Source organism: Microtus ochrogaster, unplaced genomic scaffold (assembly GCF_000317375.1).
Source record: "Microtus ochrogaster isolate Prairie Vole_2 unplaced genomic scaffold, MicOch1.0 UNK5, whole genome shotgun sequence".
Lineage (NCBI taxonomy): Eukaryota > Metazoa > Chordata > Mammalia > Rodentia > Cricetidae > Microtus > Microtus ochrogaster.
In genome coordinates this window covers 3,234,943-3,253,074 of record NW_004949103.1, presented here as the reverse complement: position 1 = coordinate 3,253,074, position 18,132 = coordinate 3,234,943, and the positions used below count along the sequence as shown (strand labels likewise).

At 49.5% G+C, this 18,132-nt stretch overlaps 1 protein-coding gene across 2 annotated transcripts in view; it reads left to right on the top strand.

Moving 5' to 3' along the window:
* The first annotated feature begins 748 nt into the window (after positions 1-748).
* The window catches only part of Evc (EvC ciliary complex subunit 1), a 37,712-nt gene continuing 20,328 nt past the window's right edge, over positions 749-18,132 (top strand). For both annotated transcript variants that reach the window (XM_026788611.1, XM_005365954.2), the window contains exons 1-7: positions 749-995; positions 4,412-4,537; positions 10,497-10,580; positions 12,303-12,550; positions 14,040-14,124; positions 15,103-15,201; positions 16,864-17,004. In XM_026788611.1, the coding sequence (XP_026644412.1) occupies positions 837-995; positions 4,412-4,537; positions 10,497-10,580; positions 12,303-12,550; positions 14,040-14,124; positions 15,103-15,201; positions 16,864-17,004 (942 nt within the window). In that variant the 5' untranslated portion in view covers positions 749-836. The remainder of the gene's footprint in view (positions 996-4,411; positions 4,538-10,496; positions 10,581-12,302; positions 12,551-14,039; positions 14,125-15,102; positions 15,202-16,863; positions 17,005-18,132) is intronic.

Here is an 18,132-nt window from a genome sequence, read left to right as displayed (position 1 = left end):
CACCATTCTTGAACTGACCTGGACAAGGCCATGAGTTTGCAGGTCTGAGTGTATCCTAGCTGTGCCTCTCATACCAAGTACCATGCCCTTGGAAACTGCCAGGCATTCTGGGGGCAGTGTTAAGTGATTTTAGATGGTAAAACAGCAGCACTTCTTTCTTCCTTTCTTCTTTCTTTCTTTCTTTCTTTCTTTCTTCTTTTCTTTCTTTTTCGAGACAGGGTTTCTCTGTGTAGCTTTGGAACCTGTCTTGGAACTCACTCTGTAAACCAGGCTAGCCTCAAACTCACAAAGATCCTGCCTCTGACTCCCGAGTGCTGGGATTAAAGGTGCAAATGACAAAATGAACAGATGTCTGGGTTCTAGAAGGGCACGAATGTAACTTTCGCTCCTGGAGAAGATTCTTTCTCTGGGAGTTACAGGATTAAAAGGAACCAAGCGATTAGTGCAGAGATAGCGCTGCTGCGTGCCCTTTAGAGCTCCAGGAGCAGCGCAAGAGTCGGATGCGACAGGTCAACAGCAATTTAGGAAGTGCTGCTGGGCTTAATGGGGTTGCCAGGCCAGGACTCGCGGCAGTCTGGCTGCTCAGTGACCGCAAAGGAGCTGCTGCTCAGAGAAGTGGGAGGAGGGGTGCTCTCTTGCTCCAGTTTTTGGATGCTCGGGCTGGAAGGCGCGCCTCGGCTGCGCATGCTCAGTGCACGGTTGGGATGGCCCGGAATGGCTGAAAGTTTGGGGCCGCAGATCCAGGCTCCTCCCCCGACTTGGGCGAAGCGGAGAAGGGCGCGGAGGGGCAGAGCTGGCTGGCGGCGGGATGTGGCAGGTCACCTGCCCGAGCCCCCATGGCCTGCACAAGCGATGCCCGGCTTCAGCTGGGTCGGGAAGCGCTGCAGGCGGCACCCACGTTGCTGGTCCCCGCGGTGCTGCTGGGAGCCGCACTCGGCCTGGGCCTCGGCCTGTGGCTAGGCTGCCGCGCCAGCCGCCTGCGCACGCGACTCCAGGTGGGTCCCAGCAGGAGGATCGAGCGCTCTCCTCCTCTGTTAGGGTCCTGGGCTGCATTCTCTGGATCCCATCTCTGCATCCTCTGAGTGCTGTTGTGCGCAGATTATGAGGGTTAGGGCTTTCTGAAGAAGGACATGGACTGAGTGGCCTAGAGCACTGGCCTGGGGGCCTCAGAAAGACTGTCGCCCCAAGCCCTTCTGGGCCTCAGTGCTTTCGGATGTAGTTGGAAGTTTGGACAGTATCCCAGCAGATGCACCCAGCTTGGTGTAGGGAGAGGAGGGCTAGCGTTTGCCCTGGGATGCCCACTCTGCTTCCTTGAGGTGGAGCTGCAGGATTTCCCCTGTGAGGTGACTGAGGACCTTCTTTCTGCCGGGGGTCACACAGACCCAGGGTTTTGAATGCCACATGGACGAGCAGGAAAGACACATTTCCAGTCAGCATTTGGTCATAACACAACCGGATGGGTGCTGTAGTGGTGTAGAAACAGGTTAGCATTTCTTGAGAGCTGTCTGTTCCAGGCACTGAGCTGGGCCCTCTGACCTAGGCTCTAAACTCTCCAACTTTGAATCAACTCCGCGTCTGGAGTTGATTTTTTTCAAAGAGGAGAGTGTGGGAAGCGGGAGAGGATTAAACAGTCTGGCGGTACAGCAAGTGTATGGTCTAATGTCCAGGAATGGCTAAGGTACGCCGTGCCTGAACAACTATTTCAGTAACACAGGATATCTGGGGAGAGTCTTGGCATGGAGGAACCTGATCAGTTGTGATGAGACCCATTGGACACGCTGGGTTCTGGCAGCTTTGACTTCTTCCAGATCTCTGTCGTGCTGAGCATTTGGCTCCATGTAGTAACATGTTTGGTTGAGGATTATTTTTCTCAGTCCCTCACTTCTCTCAAGAACTCACACATGTCTGGATTGATTTTGGCCTCTCCTTATCTTCTTTCTCTCTGTTGTCAAGTCTCTTTTTGGATAAACCTTTGTGCTAGTCAGCTATGATTGTGAGCAGCCCTGAACTGTTGGATGGATATTGTGTGTGTGGGGGGGGGTGTGTGCACATGATTCATACATACACATACACATGTATATATAACACATACGAAGCTGGGAGGCTTTGCTCAGTTTTGTCCTTGTGATTTAGTGTCTATATTTTGATTTTCCTGAGGTCTTTTCTGCTCCCCGAGTCCTCTGGTCATGTCCTAAACTCCCCGTTGGTGAGTGGACTGGCTCTCTGCTCTCGGAGGACGCTGTACTCATCCGTTGTCTGTCTTGTGTCTCCTCATCCCACCCCCAGGCATTCCTTTTGTTTGTTTTGGGTTTTGCCCTTCTTGTTAGAGTTTGTCCTCAGATTTCTTGTGACCCTTGGCCTCCTGGCCAAGTGTGGGAGCAGAAAGCTGCTTCTGCCTCTGCTGGGAGGGTGGGTTTTTTCCCCCCCCCCGAGATTTTTAGCGAGTCTCGTCTGACTGGGTAGTCCTCCCTCGCACAGTCAGAAAATTAAAGAAAAACAAGAGCATCCTGAACTTTTGGGCTATATTGTCTGTCCTCTCTGCCCAGAGACCCACCCTGACATCCTGACATTGCCAGGCTTGTGTCTGCATCAGGCCCTTTGCAGGTGTTCGCACATCCTCCTGCTGGGGCCTCAGAGGCTTGCTCCCCTATTTATGATTCTTCTCCTGCTTTGTCTAAGAGGCTTCCCTCCAGGGTCTGGAGCAAGGCTGGGTATCCAGTGGTGCTGAATGATAGCCCTGTCTAATTTAGTACACAATCAGATCACCAGTGCATAAATACAATTATTGCGTGTGTGTGTGTGTGTGTGTGTGTGTGTGTGTTTAGGGGGTATTCTTGAGCATGTACGCATGCCAAAGCATGGCTGTAGGTATCAGTTTGTCCAAATCAGTTCTCCTCTCCCACCGTGTGGGTTCAGAAGACAGTCCTCAGTCATCAACCTTGGTGGCAACTGTCTTTACCCACCAAATCATCCTGCTGGCCCCTGTGTGACTGTGCATACATGTTCATGTGTGTGCAGGCATATGTATGTATGCAGGTGCCTGTGCACATGTGTGTGTTATGTCAAGGCCAGAGGACCTTGGTGTCATTCCAAAGGCACTATTCAGAGTCTCTCACTGGCCTAGAACCTAGCAAGTAGGCTAGGCTGACTGGCCACCTGTGTCTTCCTCCCTGCACTGGGGTTGAGAGTGTACACCCCCATACCTGGCTTTTTTGGCATGGTTCTGGGAGTTCAGCTGTGGCCTCATGCCTGCTCTGAACAGGTAAACACTAAATCTTTGCCTGGAAGGTACTGCCTGGGGTCCCTTTCGCCTCTTTGTTCTATCAGTCCACCTTCAAGAGTGACCTGTGTTTGTTTAAGGTATTGTTGGCTATGTATTGTTAATTCTCTTTGTGGACCCCACAGCAAGGAGCTCCAGAATTCCAGCCTGGGCAGGTCCTCTCTCACTAGGTTCTTCTCTGTCAGGTACATCATAGCCCTAAGGTAGTGCAGAATGCTAGGCAGGGCTTCAGGACCACTGCCCCTCAGGCACAGGAAGCACAACAGCAGAAAGCTGGACACACAGCTGCAACAGGGAAGTTTGCTTGACAAGGAGAGCGAGTGGAAAAGGTGAAGTGGGCCTTGCGGTTCTCCCAGCCACCTGGATAAGCATGTGGCTGCCCTCGCTACTTACATGTCCACCAATAGCTATGAAACCCGTGAATGTCATGAATGTCATAAAGTGATGGGGTTGCAAATCGCACTTCTACTGATTGTTGTCCACAGTAGAAATAACTCCTCTGTTAAAGGTAACCAAGATCATTATTTTTAAAAAAAAAAAAATCACCCAGTGGCTTTACTGAGAACAGCAGGGGAAATATTACCTGCATGTCTTCCCCAAAGGGGTGACCCCCGGGGATCGCAGTTTCTGTTCTGATTCCATGCCTGGTTCTGTGATGAGATGAACCTGACAGCAAGCAGCTTAGGGAGAAGAGGGCTTATTTTAGCTTGCAACTCCACATCAGTCCGTCACCGTGTGGGAATCAAGGCAGGAGCCTGAAGCAACTAGTCATATCACAATCAAGAGCAGAGAGGAATGAATGTGCGCAGGCACCGTTCCTTCAGAAAAGAATGTAGAACAGAAACTGCGAAACCCTGCAAGCTTTACTCCCAGTGTGGCCACTCCTGGGACAAGACTGCCCTTGGGGACACCTGATATATGTACGAACCTTAGAGGATTTCTTAGAAAGATGACCAGAGTGGCCAGGGTTGACTAGACTCTACTCGATGCCTGGTGGGTGAGGGGGCAGAAAGAGCACATGGTGAACAGAGGCGACATCTAAGTAGGGATCTGGAGGCTAAAGTTTAGGGGGGTAGGCAAGGCTGATCGACTTCAGCATCTGCTTTCTCTCCACCACATTTGGGTTTTCAGAAAGATGACACCCAGCGCCTGCTCAGGAGTTCAGAGCCCACTGCACACAGCCTGCCAGACACTGGCTCCCGGGTCAGGAGACGCCAGAGAGAAATGATGACTACTCGGGATGAGGATGCTCCTGAGGTTAGTCTGGGTCTGTGTGCTTCCATGGACACATGCTGGGTGTGGGACTGTCTTCCTGGCACCAAGGTGTCATGCTACAAGACACTGGCTGATCTATTTCCCCAGGAATTGTCATGGACGAATAGTAAAAGGCACAGATTGTAAGTCCATGGTTGAATGAGCTTTGATAAAGGTATGCTCCCTCATCATTAAAGTCCCGACACCCCAGAAAGTTCTCTAGTGCTTGTCTCTGGCCACCCCAGGTAGGGTTCGCATGACCATGGGATAACTAGAGTTTAGTATGGCCTGTGTCCTGTTCCCTTTGTGTTTCAATTACCACAGCACCCTGCTACCAACAGGGTAAATTAAATTTAATAAATGATAAAAGACATCTTTATTGAGATGTCTTTTATCATTTATTAAAAAATAAAACTCAGGATAAACGTCAAAGATAAAACCCTGAGAGAACCACAGGCGACGGCGACACACACTGCCATCCACTTCCAGGTTCAGAAAACTGTGCGGCTTCTCCGCCCCACCTCTTCCTCTTCCAAGGGCCTCTCCCTTCTCCCGAACCCACCAGGGAACCCCATGATCCATTCTGTCCTGCTGACTCTGAACCCCGCCTCTCAAACCAATGTTCTTCTCCATTGGACATCAGACGACAACACAGACAAAATTCCGGAAACAAATATTTGCCCATTTCTTTGCACAGCCACAGCCAGCCCCCTTTCCTAGCAGTGGGGGAGTCATCATGAGCACACCACTGCTAGCCACTCAGCACCTCCTGAGAGTTTGGCTGATGGACTGATTGCTATCAGAGTCCAGCTGTTATCAGCCATGCCCCAAGTTCTAGTCTTGAACTGATTTTTATTATTCTAAGTAAACAGGCAGCAGAGGGAAAGCTGGGCACCTGGCACCAATCCTAGAAGATGGATTCTCCCCTTCCGGGGTCTTCTCCATCCAGCTTCAGTTGACCCATGGAGCATGACCAGGGTGAGCTCCTTCAGTAGGGACAGAAGGACATCACTCGACGTTCCCTGGTGCCCCAGGAAATACTGCATACTTTAAGTCGGGCAGGGTCATCGATCTGCTGGGTTTGTGTCCTCCTATCTCTCTCCAGTTTTCCTTTTTGTTCTCATAGTCTGATGAGAAACCTGGGGCTCAAAGACAGGTCACTTTCTGGGTCCTAAAACTGGAGAGTGGCCAAGTTCAGATATGTCCCTAGGTCTGTCTGGTGCCTGTAGAGCAAGCCCTGCTGCCCTCCCCTACTCTACCTGCCCTTGGCCCCCGGGGTTTTCCCTGTTTGGGATCCTCTGTGGGCCATGTTGAGTGGTAGTTTGCTTAGAAGCAAACCTCCCCAAAGGTTAGGAATCAAAGCAGGGTACCAGCTTGCTGTCCCACATTGCTTGAAGCCTTGCCTCCCAAATATTCCAGTGACCATACTTCTTTCCTGGGGGAGGGCCTAGCCTGGACCTCAGAGCTTCAGGGAGGCCATGGAGGTGAAGAGAGAGCCTTGCTGGGATTCCAGGATCCTGAAGGACCTGTGGGCCCCAGGAGCTGCACTCCCTCCTCAGCGCTGGGCATCTCTAAACCCTGCTCTGAAGTTTCTGTCTCTCTGTGTCTCTGCATACGGGTTTGTGTCTCTATTGAGAGCTTTTCATCCTTCTCTGCTTGTGGGACTCTTTGGGTCCCTGGGACAATGTGTGTGAGAGTCTGTGCGTGTGTAGTGTCTCTCTGTCTTTCCCTCTTCCTTTATCTCTCTTGACTGCCTTGCCCCCTCCCTACACACCATTAAAATTCCACTCACAGACAGGAAAGCGATGCCCACACAAATGCTTGTACACAGATGTCCAGCTTGGTCCACGACAGCCAGACTGGAAACAACACAAATGACCATCAACCAAGAAATACACGGACAGAATGTTGTTTGTCGGCCAGGCACAGCGGGCTGCATCTATAATCTCAGCACTGGTGCTGAGGCAGGAGGATTGTGAATTTGAGCCTGCCTGGGCTACCTATTGAAACCGAGACTCAAACTAAACAAAAGCAGAGAATTGTGACCTATCCCCTCTAAGTGACATTGGCCATAAAAAGGAGTGCAGTACTGATACGCCTTGGAAGCCTAGCCATTGTTACCCAGAGTGACAGAAGCCAGCCGTGCACAGAACCAAGAAGGATCTATGCATGGGGAATTTATGTGGACAGGAGGTAGCTGAGTGGTTGCCAGGGAAAGGGCAGATGGGCGGGCAATCATAGAGAGCACAGCGCTTCTCTACTGCAGTCAGCCATTCTGAAATCTGTGTGATACTTCCTGTGTTAGGGAAACATTGAAGGGGGTTGGTTACATATTACAAAAGTGTGATTTATATAGGGCATGAATTCTGTATCGATAAAACTGCTAAAAAAAAAAAGAAGAAGAATAAGAAGAAAAACCAACAAACAAAAACCCTCACTCACATGTAAGGTAGCTTTGGATTCCACTGAAACAGCACTAGCCTCGGATCCCAGTGTGGACCAATCCCAGCTCTGCTACATTTGCTGTGTGCTACTGGGCAGGAAACAACCTGTCTGAGCCTCAGGTGCCTCACTGTGAGAGTCGCAGAAGTCCCCCACAGGGTCCCCAGGGTCCTGCCAGCATCCCCGGCTCAGAAGGTACTCCATCAGTGCAGCAGTGGGAGGTTACCTCATTTTTCTTCAGCCTAGTGAGGTTTAGCCTGCTGCCTCTCTCCATGCCTCGCAGGTGCCCGTTACCAGGCTAATGATTGCCCAGAGCTGAGTTAAATATCTGCTGTGTTTCTGCCTGGCGAGTCCAGCCGCCTCCCCTGTGCACAGAGAACCTCAGCCTTGTGATAGGTCCTGCTGCTACTTAGATGAACTCTGTTTAATGAATAGCTCCTTTGATTAAAACACACAGAAACTTCCGGAAGGTTTCTGAGGGCTTCTGCCCCACAGCCTGCATCTTCTGTTTTCACCCTAGCTAATAAAAAGGAGGGGTGTAGCCTATGGGGACAACTGTGCAGGACTAAAAGGAACACTTAGGGCCGATGGGGGAAACAGCTTTTCTCTCCACGGTGACACCGCCACCAGTTTTCTGAACAACTGCCTGGTTTGGGCTGAGGTTCTACCTTGTAACCTTGCACAGCAACCATTTCCTGGATCATGGTCTCTCCTGGGGGGAACCATCAGATTTGGAGCTTTTATGTTCAGTGAAGACAACTGTGAAAAGCTGGGGTCTCCAGATCCTGTCCAGGTGGCAGGAGATGCCTGTCCTTGCTTCCACATGCCTAGGGCTCTCGTGTCCTCCATCTCCCAGCCAAAGCAGGTCAAGCAGGCCAGGCCTCCCCTCCAGTCCTGGAGGATACAGGTAGCCACGTGGGCATCCTCGCAGACAGAGCTTCTCACAGCAGGACTATTCCCAGGGGTCCCACACAGACTTTTCAATCGTGCCTGCCTCCATAGGCACCCCAACTCTGCCTGCCTCCTGCATAGTCATGCCTGTCCCTTCCATTGCTTTAACATCTCTGCAGTGTGTGACTGTCCCCTATTGGGTGGGTGGAGAAACCATGCCTTCCTCCCATTTCATCCCTTTCCTTCCACATCTGTTAAATGAAGCTTTAAAGGGCAGAGGACCATGACATCTGGTACTCTCTGTAATCCAGCTGCTTGGAGGCTGAGGTGGGTCGTAAGTTCAAGGCCAGCCTGAACAACTTAGTTAAGCCCTCAGAAGAGGTGCAGAGCATACCAGGGAACAGGGTGAGCGATGTTTTGATCCCTCCCACTGTCAGAGGTGGCCTCTCAGGAGGCAATGCCCACTGTGGTTCTGTGGCTGGTGAACATCAGTGTTACAGCTGCCCAGGGCCTAGTCTCTTCTCAGCTCCAGGAAGTCAGCTGGAAGCTTCACGCCTGTTATCTTTGAATATTAGACCCTCTCTCTGTTGATTGAATGGGCAGACTGAGGCTGATCCAGCCATTCCTTTCTTGTTTAAGGTTTTATTCCAAAACCCCGTGTGAACATTGCCTGTGTGTTTATACCCAGAGTGCCACGCTGTTTCATTTGAATTGGCACATATAATGATCTGCATCAGTGGAGTGCAGTGTCATAATATCCATGTAACATGTGACTTGAATACTATCCTGTCGCCTCTGAGTTAGGAAAGTTCCAACTCATCCAGTTGAAATATATGAGATATTATCAGCTCCAGCAACCCTGCTGCACCGTGGAGTGTGAGGACTAATGCCTCCAAGGTCAGTTACTTTATGTGGTTGTTTCTCCCATTGAAGATGGTTCATAATCCTTCAGGAGATGCTTGTTAATCCATCTCAAGGTATTAAAAGCCTAATTACTTCAAAACTCAAGAATCAAAATTAAATGATAGTGTCTGTCTGTCCAAACATTTGTCTATGTACCTGTAATTTTTTTTAAATCTTTGCGAACCTGCCATCCTGCTCCCAAATAAGTACATGGAGACTTATTCTTACTTATGAATGCCGGCCTTAGCTTGGCTTGTTTCTAACCCACTTTTCTAACTTAAATTATCTTGCTTCTCTTTAACTACATTTTGCCTCTGGGCTTTTTACCTTTCTTTATTCTATATATCTTTCTTTACTTCTTATTCTATGGCTGGCTGTTTAGCTTGATGACTGGCCCCTGGCATCGTCCTCTCCTCTCTTCTCCTTTGCTCACTCCTTGCTCTTCTCTTTTTGAGCCTAGATTTCTCATCCTGTTTATTCTCTCTGCCTGCTAGCCCTGCCTATTTCTCTCTCCTGCCTTGCTATTGGCTGTTTAGCTCTTTATTAGACCAATCAGGTGTTTTAAGCAGGCAAAGTAACACAGCTTTACAGAGTTAAACAAATGCAATATAAAAGAATGCAACACATCTTTGCATTATTAAACAAATATCCCACAGCATAAATGAATGTAACACATCTTAAACTAGTAGCCCACAATATGTATCTATCTATTTGTCCATCCACCCATCCATCCATCCATCTGTCCATCTACCCATCCATCCATCCATCCATCCATCCATCCATCCATCTATATAGACATCCATTACCTACCCACCCACCCATTCATTTATCTCTTCATGAATTTACCCATCTATGAATCTGCTCATTCATCCACTCGTTAAATTATTCCATCTGTTCATCCATCCATACTCCACATATCTATGCATAAGTCCATGCTCCAATTATCTACCTACCTATACATACTATGCTGGCTAGTTTTATGTCAGCCTAACAGTAAACTAGAGTCATCTGGAAAGCAGGAAGCTCCATTGAGAAAACGCCCCGGCCAGATTGGCCAGTGGACAAGCCTGTGGGACATATTTTTAATTGGTAATTGATGTGGGAGGGCCAAGCCCATTGTGGGTGGTGATAATCCTGGGCAGGTGGTCCTGGAGTATAAGAAAGCAGAATGAGCAAGCCTTGTAAAGCAAGGTAGTAAGTAGTGTTCCTTCATGGCCTTTACATCAGTTCTTGCCTCCAGGTTCTTGCCCTGATGCACTGTGATATTTGAGGAGAAATTGATCTTTTCCTCCCCAAGTTGCTTTGGTGATGGCATTTATCTCAGTAAAAGAACACATACCTATATATTCATTTCTCCCTTCATCATACATTCATACATATGTACAAACACACATTCATATTTCCATTCTTCATCCACCCACCCATCTGTCCCTCCACCTATCTGTCCACTCACCTATTCTCTGTCTGCCCATTGGTGGATCCACCATTCTCTTCATCCGTCCATACACCCATCCGTTCCTCAATCCTGTTCGTTCTTGCATCCACCATTGACCAACCCACCCACCTACTCATCCATCCTTCTTGCAAAGATTCAAATGGCCTGTCATGGTTCTTGCCTGTGTCCACTGTTACAGGTGGAATGTGGCGTTTTGGAGACTTGTGACCATCTGTCCTTAAGGTGGCAGAAAGCTAACTTTGCCACTCACTCTGTCTGTCTCGTTTGCAGGAGTGTGACCCACCCTTGAGCAGCAACATCACAGCGTTTGCACTGAAAGCCAGGGTTGTCTATCCCATCAACCAGAAGTTCCGGGTGAGCAATCCTAGTCCCATCGTAGCGGTGAAGTTTACTCTACATAATGTGCCGGGCTCCATGGGAGGACAGGGATCAGATGTGGGTTTCCATCCTGTCTGCAAGTTTGGTGTGTAATGGATCAGATCATGAAATCTGACCCATTCTATGTGGGCATACAGGGGCCACAGAAAGGTCCGGAATTACAGCTACTTGATCTGCAAAGGCAACTACCCCCACAGTGGGATGCTATCCTCCCTCTGGGTGCCTCAGGCCCCAGCTCTGTCTCATCCATATGGCTCAGGGCTAATGCCAGAGGCTATACTTCCTAGACACACTTATACCGAGCTGAAGGATTGTCACACAGCTGGCATTTCCACTTTGTGGCATTTCCAGAAGGTGAATGGGTTGTTCAAGGTGACCTTCAGGAGGAGGCCATCTCCACCCTATACACGTGGCAACAGGTCTTGCACCCATGTCTGTGACCAGAGACCATCGGCTGGAGGCTCTATGTAGAAAGCAGCCTTAAGAGAGGGAGGGGCTGAGCCCATAAGGTGTCCTGTGGACAGTGTCCTGGCCAAGAGTGTTTGGAAAAGGACTGGCATCCTGACCCTCGGGAAGATATGCTCTGAATCTCTAGGGTGGCATTCTGACTCCCAACTCAGCCTTTCCTGCTGTGTTGTTATATGAGGAGCAGGGGGTGCTTCTGCCTCGCCAGCTGTTTGGACTCCAGGCAAGACTGTGTGGAAAGGCTCGGAACCATGGTTTGCTCAGTCAGCGACTTTCTGCACCAGAGGGTGTTCCCAGGCTCTACTCCCTGTGGAAACCTTGGGATGAGCAGCATCTGGCTGTGATGCTGGAGTTGTTAGGGTCAGAGCCTGGACAATGGAGCTTACCCATCCCCAGGAAGCCGTTAAAGAGACAACAGTAGTAAAAAACAGAAAGGAGATGTATTCAAGGTGGTCACACTGGGAAGAGAAATAAAGAGGTCCAATTACACACACACACACACACACACACACACACACACCCTATCCTCACTGCCTGGGGGCAAATCTATAGGTTCCTGCCCCCCTGCCCCCACAGTGAAGCAACTGGACATAGAAAAATGGTCAAGAACTTCAGGAACCCAGCAGACCTCAAGGAAGACAAGCCCCAGCAACTGCAGATTCCAACAGGGCAGCTCAGACTAGAAGGGCCCAGAAGCAAGACCTGCAGAGGTCTGGAACAGGGGCCAGCTCAGCCTGTGTGGGCAGGCTCAGCAGCATGCGACAGGGCTAGATAGAGAGCTGAGTACTTCCAATTGTTCCAGGGACCAGATTGTGACTAGTGTCACACTGGGCTTAGTTAGGCGACACGGGCTTGTCGGTGGGCAGTGGGAGCCATCGAGGCTTGTGGCAAGCATGACCATCATCAGGACAGGTAGGTGCTTAGCATACATAGTCAAAGGGGCTCCTGGGCTGAGCCAGCCACCACAGACACAAGGGAGGGTAGGCTGCTGTCTGGAGATCATCATGGGCTTGGCAGATGGGAGCACTGAGTACAGGGATGTTTAGGGACAGATCCTAATGGCTCAGGAGTAGTAGCCTGGTACAGAGGGTTGGTTCCATGGTGACAAGTGCAGAAACAGAAGAACCATGTTTCGGTCCCTCAGGTGTGGACTCAACCATGGTCCTGGGCAGAAGCTTGGTCTGTGTGCACTCACCCCAATGGTCAGCTCAGTCAGGTCTCCTCTGTTCCCAGCCTCTGGCTGATGGATCCTCCCACCCGTCACTGCATGAAAACCTGACACAGGCAGCAGCCATCCTGCCCCACCTACCCCACCAGCCAGCAGAGGCCTCACCAGCCAGCAGCCTGGGCAGCCTGAGCCAGGCTGGGAAGGAAGATGGCAGCTCTTCTTCCAGCATGCACTCAGCCTACAGTGACGACAGGATCCTCCACTGTGCCTTCCTCCGGGTGGGCAGCTTCCCTGAGGTTCTGGCCTGTGAGAGGTAAGGAGCAAGTGCAGGGCAAGGGAGCTGCAGTGGATGGTGCAGAGGAAAAAGCAGGTCTGGAAAAGTCAAATGACTCAGCCATGGACCCACAGAGGCACAGTGTCAGAGCTGGGGACCTAGATTCTTTTACCATTGGTCACATGGCGTTTGTCAAGGTTGGGGTTACAGAGTCAAGCCTGAGTCCTGGAGAGAGGTGACAAGGGAGTGCTGTTTAAACACTGGTATGTCCCAGCAACTGTAGTGCAGCAAACACCCCTGGCAAAGCCTGCAACATCTGCAAAAACTGTCCCAGAAAATTGAAGGCCTGATCCCTGTGCTCATTGCTAAGCCTCTGTTGTGTTGCAAAGGGGCCTGGACCAGGTTTGGTGATCCATAAACATCAGGCAATATTTCCCCTACTTTGTAAGAAGACACAGAGAGGCCGAGTAACTTGCCAAGTTCATCATGCTGAAAGAGTAATATGCCAGGTTATCGCTAAGGTTCAGGTGCCATGTCACCAGACTCACTTTGCGGTCTGCTGGACAGGGTTATGATTGGCAGTTTTCCTCAGGCCTCTGTGTCCTGAAGTTCCAGGAATACCTGGGTGCCTTGGTTACTTCTCTGTTGTTATGAAAAGATGTGTGATCAAGGCAACTTATAGAAGAGTTCACTGGAGCTTATAGTTCCAGAAGGTTAGAGTCCATGACCGCCATGGTTGGGAGCATGACAGCAGGCAGGCAGGTGTGACAACTGGAGCTTGCATCCTTATCTGCAGGTAGGAGGCAAAGGCAGAGTAACTAGGACTTTAGAAAACCAGGAGTGTGCTCCTGGTGACACTCCTCCTCCAACAAGGCCACACCTTCCAATCCTTCCCAAACAGTTCCACCAGCTGGGGACCAAGGATTCAAACAGGAGCCTATGAAGGTCATTCTCATTCAACCCACCACAACAGGGGACAGCCTTGGCTCAAGAATGGGGGACTTGGAACCTCTTGCCGTGGAGGTGTCCCTGGGCTGGGGGAGACTAGCTTGGACCACATTCTTGCATTTGCACTTACAGAGTTCAGAGGAATGTGGATAAGTGTTTTTATCCAAATGCATTTGTTTGTGAGGAAGGAAAAGGTCCCCAAGGCAGCCTGTGTCTATGAGTAATAGCTCAGCCCTCTACTCTCAGAGCCACTTCCTTGCCCATCATGCAGGCCTGAGGATGTCCGTGCTAAGGAAAGGTGATCCGTGGTGACAAAAGGTATAGGTTTCAGAGGGGACATACTGAGCCTCCTCCTCTGACTTTCTCTCTCTCTGGATGCATTTGTCTGGAAACTGTCTTGACACTCACTATCCCCTGAGCAGAGGCTTCTAGCCATAGTCTGGACTTCTCTAATCCTGAGTGTATGTGAGGAACATGAACTAGGGGTCAGGGCCACCATGAAGACCAAGTAGAGACCAATATCCTTTCCTCATCCTGGCTTCTTACCCTTGGACCTGTCTGCTTCTCTCCCATGGTTCAGTGCAGATATTGACCTATGTGTTCGCAGCCTTCTTCTGAAAGACCTGCTTCAGGTAGACACAGCGCTGAGACGGGAGAAGCACATGGTAGGTGGTCATTTGCTTTCTCTCCCTGACCTGGGGACCAGATGAGGATATGAGACTCCCTGTGTGCCCAGAGCCCAGATGTGTGAAGGGCACAGATATGGGTGAAAGCAGATATGGAAACAGGGGAGTGGTGAGGTGAGGTCTGGACCCTGGGTGTGGTGAAGCATCCATTGCTGCTGACAAGACATGGCCTTCCACTTATCTGGGGCAGGAATGGCAGAGATGAGCTCATGCTGCACCTGCCGAGTACACAGGGTAGGGAGAACACTGTGCAAGGGAAAGACACTAAGTTGGTAGCTACCATTAACAGCAACAAAAGCTGAGGCTGTAAGGGGGGCCAGATACTGCATATATTGCTGAGGGAGTAGAAAACTGTATGGCCGCTTCTTAGAAAACCAAGCATGTGATGCCCAGAGGACCAGTGGCCCTTCCCTGGGAGACCATCTACAGTCTCCTGTATGAATGTTCACCACAGTGGGGTTCATCATGATACCTGGCTAAAAGTCTCCTGCAGTAGAGTGGCTAGACACCATGGGGATGGTACCCTCTAGGATTCCCTGGGGATCCCCGATTCTAGGAAAGCCTTTCTTGGCTTATGGAGCGTCTCCTCCTGTAGAGACAGGAGTCTGGGAAGACTCTGCACCTCCCAATTCTTTGGAGGTGTCTCTAACTTTCTTAAGAGGGAGCAAGTCCACATGGAAATGGGGGTCAGGAAGGGCACTGCACAGTGTAGGCCCTGAGTAAAGAGTATAAGGATGGGAGGATCCGTGGAGAGAGAAGAAAGAGAGGAAGGTAGGAAGCTGGGGAGAAGGGAGGAAGAAAGGAAGGAAGGAGAGAAGTATTCTTTAGAATCTTCATAAAACCTGGTCCAGGTCAGACCATTACCGTGATATAAAAATCCTTTCCTTCAACAATAACTATGTCATAGGAAGGGGCCCTTCTCAGATGTTTTCCTCATCACTTCCCTCCTGCCAACAGGTGTTCATTCAGATTCTTAAAGCATGCCTCCTGGATGTTTTTCCCAAAAAGAAGCCTGATGATGAGTTATACCAGAAGATACTCTCAAAACAAGAGCATGTAAGTCTTTAGCCTGTATCTCAAGGTAACTCAATGTTAGAATAATAAATCATATCAATGTATGCATAAAAGTATTTTCCTTTAGTGCATAAAATAGTTTTTATAATATACATTTGAATGCAGTGTGATCTGAGAAAATGTATATGTAGAAAGGACACTTGCAGTGACCTACAGCTCGGGTCCTGGAGCCCTAACTAGTGTCAGCAAGGGAGTGAAGAAAGAACAGACACAGATACAGAGAAGCCGGGACCAGATTGGGAGTGTGCTCACTCAGATAGAGGGCACCTACTACCACCAGCACCCTGGACCCTCAGTGTAGACGGAGACTGCTCGTTAATTCCCAGCTGCCGAGACCCAAAACACAGAAACTATTAATTACAACACTGCTTGGCCAATTAGCTCATGTGTATTTCTAACTCACTCTTACATCTTGAATTAACCCATTTCTGCTGCGTCTCTCTAACTCCACCTTCTTTCTCCCAGAATTCGGTTTAGTTTTCCTGCCTAGCTCTATTCTGCCCTGCCACAGGCCAAATCAGCTTCTTTATTAACCAATGGTAATAAAATATATTCACAGCATGCAGAGGGGAATCCCACATCACCTCAGCATCTTTATTAGGTATAGATGAGGAGGGGGAGATTGGTGATCTCAGTAGGCGATATCTGTAGGTAAGCACTCTCAGCATTTTATCTATTTCCTGAAGAAGTCGGCCCCACATCTTTTTGGTTACCTGAAAACACAGTTCCAGAGAAGCTAAAACCGTTCCTCTCCTCCACATTGGGTTTTGAAGGAGCCGCACAGAGTACTCCATGATCCTTTGCAGACCTAGAAATGCTGTCAACCTGGATGTTGCTTTCTAACAACACCCAAGAACTGATACAGTTGCCCATCTCATCACAAGAAGAGCTGGACCACGTCAGACTCCCCACAGAAGTGGGGCCGATGCTGCCTGTTCATTGTGCTGAGACCACACGGGAACAATGACTTTCCCTGAAGATGCTGTCCCAGAGAGAAGGAACCTTGGCAAGCTAAACTGCACTTCCTGCTCTTGAACCCACCAATACCACTTCTTCTTTGAGGTGTAGTGCATAATCCTTCCCCAAGGAAGGACATATGAGTGAAGAAGGAAGATTTCCGTCCAGTCCCTAGAACACACAACATTTTCTAAGAGTTTGTAATGATGGAAAGACATGACACTTTTGACTGTTTGCTAAATACTAGGTATAGTTTCAGGAGGATGGAGGATGTAGAAGGAAATCTGTCTTCATTCTTGAGGTCCAATGTTGTATGAAGTAAAAGAATTTTTCCCCTTATACCTTAAATACATTTTTAACTTTTTGTATGTGGATGCACAATGTGAGTGAGCATGCCACAGCCCATGTGTGGAGGTCAGAGGGCAGCCCTGTGGAGTTGGTTCTCTCTTTCCATCCTTACATGGTTCTGGACATCCAACTCAGATCGCTAGGCTTATCTAGCAATTTTTCCCCCCACAGAGCCAGCTCTCTGAACCAACATTAAACCATAAGTCTGTGCCCAGAACTTCTCATATTGTTAAGCTATATTTTCATAAAATATTTGCCAAAATATAAGAACATTTATTCTTCTAGAAATGGAGTTTTCTGAGTTTCTCTTTGTTTATTTGTTCTCCTCCCTCACCCCAGGATTTGGAGGAGTTAGAAAAGGGACTTCAAGCCAGATTGGCGACCACAGTGACTCCAATGGGCACCAGTGACTCCAGCTACGTCTCCCTGGCAGATGTGGAGAGGAAGGAGAGAGAGCTCTCAGAGCAACTCATAGACAATGTGGGTGCTACCCTCTCTTCCCATGGGGATCTTGATTTCTGCACAGTGACATTGCCGAGATTAAAGAGGTGACACTGTCATGTCCTGTCCGGGGGCAGGGACCCAGTTTAGGATGTTCGGTGGCCAGAAGGTATAGTGAGAGAGAGGAGATTTGCGAGGGAACGTTTTATCCACTTACACTTTCAGCTGGCTGTTTTATCACTGAAGGCAATGATTCCTTTAAACCTTCAACGTCACTGCCACTCCATACGAGACTGGATTCTAGGTGCATCTCCAAACCTTGGCTGCACAGAACTGGCTTCTCATGCCACAGAAGAGGGCTTCCTTGGAGCACGCCTTTCCCTTGTTGACTCCATGGCCTCCTGGCCGTGGATCTGTGTGAAGCAGATGTGTCCTAGGCACCGCCTGTGCTGGGCAGCGGGCATCAGGTTTGCTTGAGAATGGCCTTGCCCAAGAGACTTGAGGGCAGCTACAGTGAGCAAGGAGGACCCATCTGGCTCCCGTGCTGCTGTGGAAAGGTGCTAGGGAAGCTGAGATGTGATTGAGGGACATCAAGATCTGAAAAGGCTCCTTGGAGGGCCAGAGAGAGGCCAATCAGAAGAGATGATGGCCCATATGTGAGCAGACACAGTCGGGGAAAGCTGGGAGGCTGGAAGGCAACTTAAGAGGAAGAGCTTATTTGGGCTTCTGGTTTCAGAGGGTCCGAGTCCTTGATGCCAGAGTGAAGGCATAGCTGCAGGAGCAGAAGCTGAAGGCCTCACAGGAGCAGAGATAGAGAACTAATAAAGGCACAAGTCTTTAAACAATTAATGTCCTCCTCCAGTATAAGGCTACACCTCCAAAGCCTCCCCAAACAGTGCCACCAACTGAGAACCAAACATTCAAATGCCCAAGTCTATTGGGGACATTTATTCCAGGGGCACAATTATTTTTCTCGTCTCTATGACCAAATACATGCCAAGCACCTTAAGGGAGAAATGGTGTGTTCAGCTTACAATTCAGAGAGATATCATCTATAGCGGGGAAGGCTTGGCTGCAGGAGCGTGAAGCAGCTGGTCACATCATATAAATAGCTAATGTTAGAGTTCCCCTCACTTCCTCTTTTTTATTTCCTCTGGGACCTCAGCC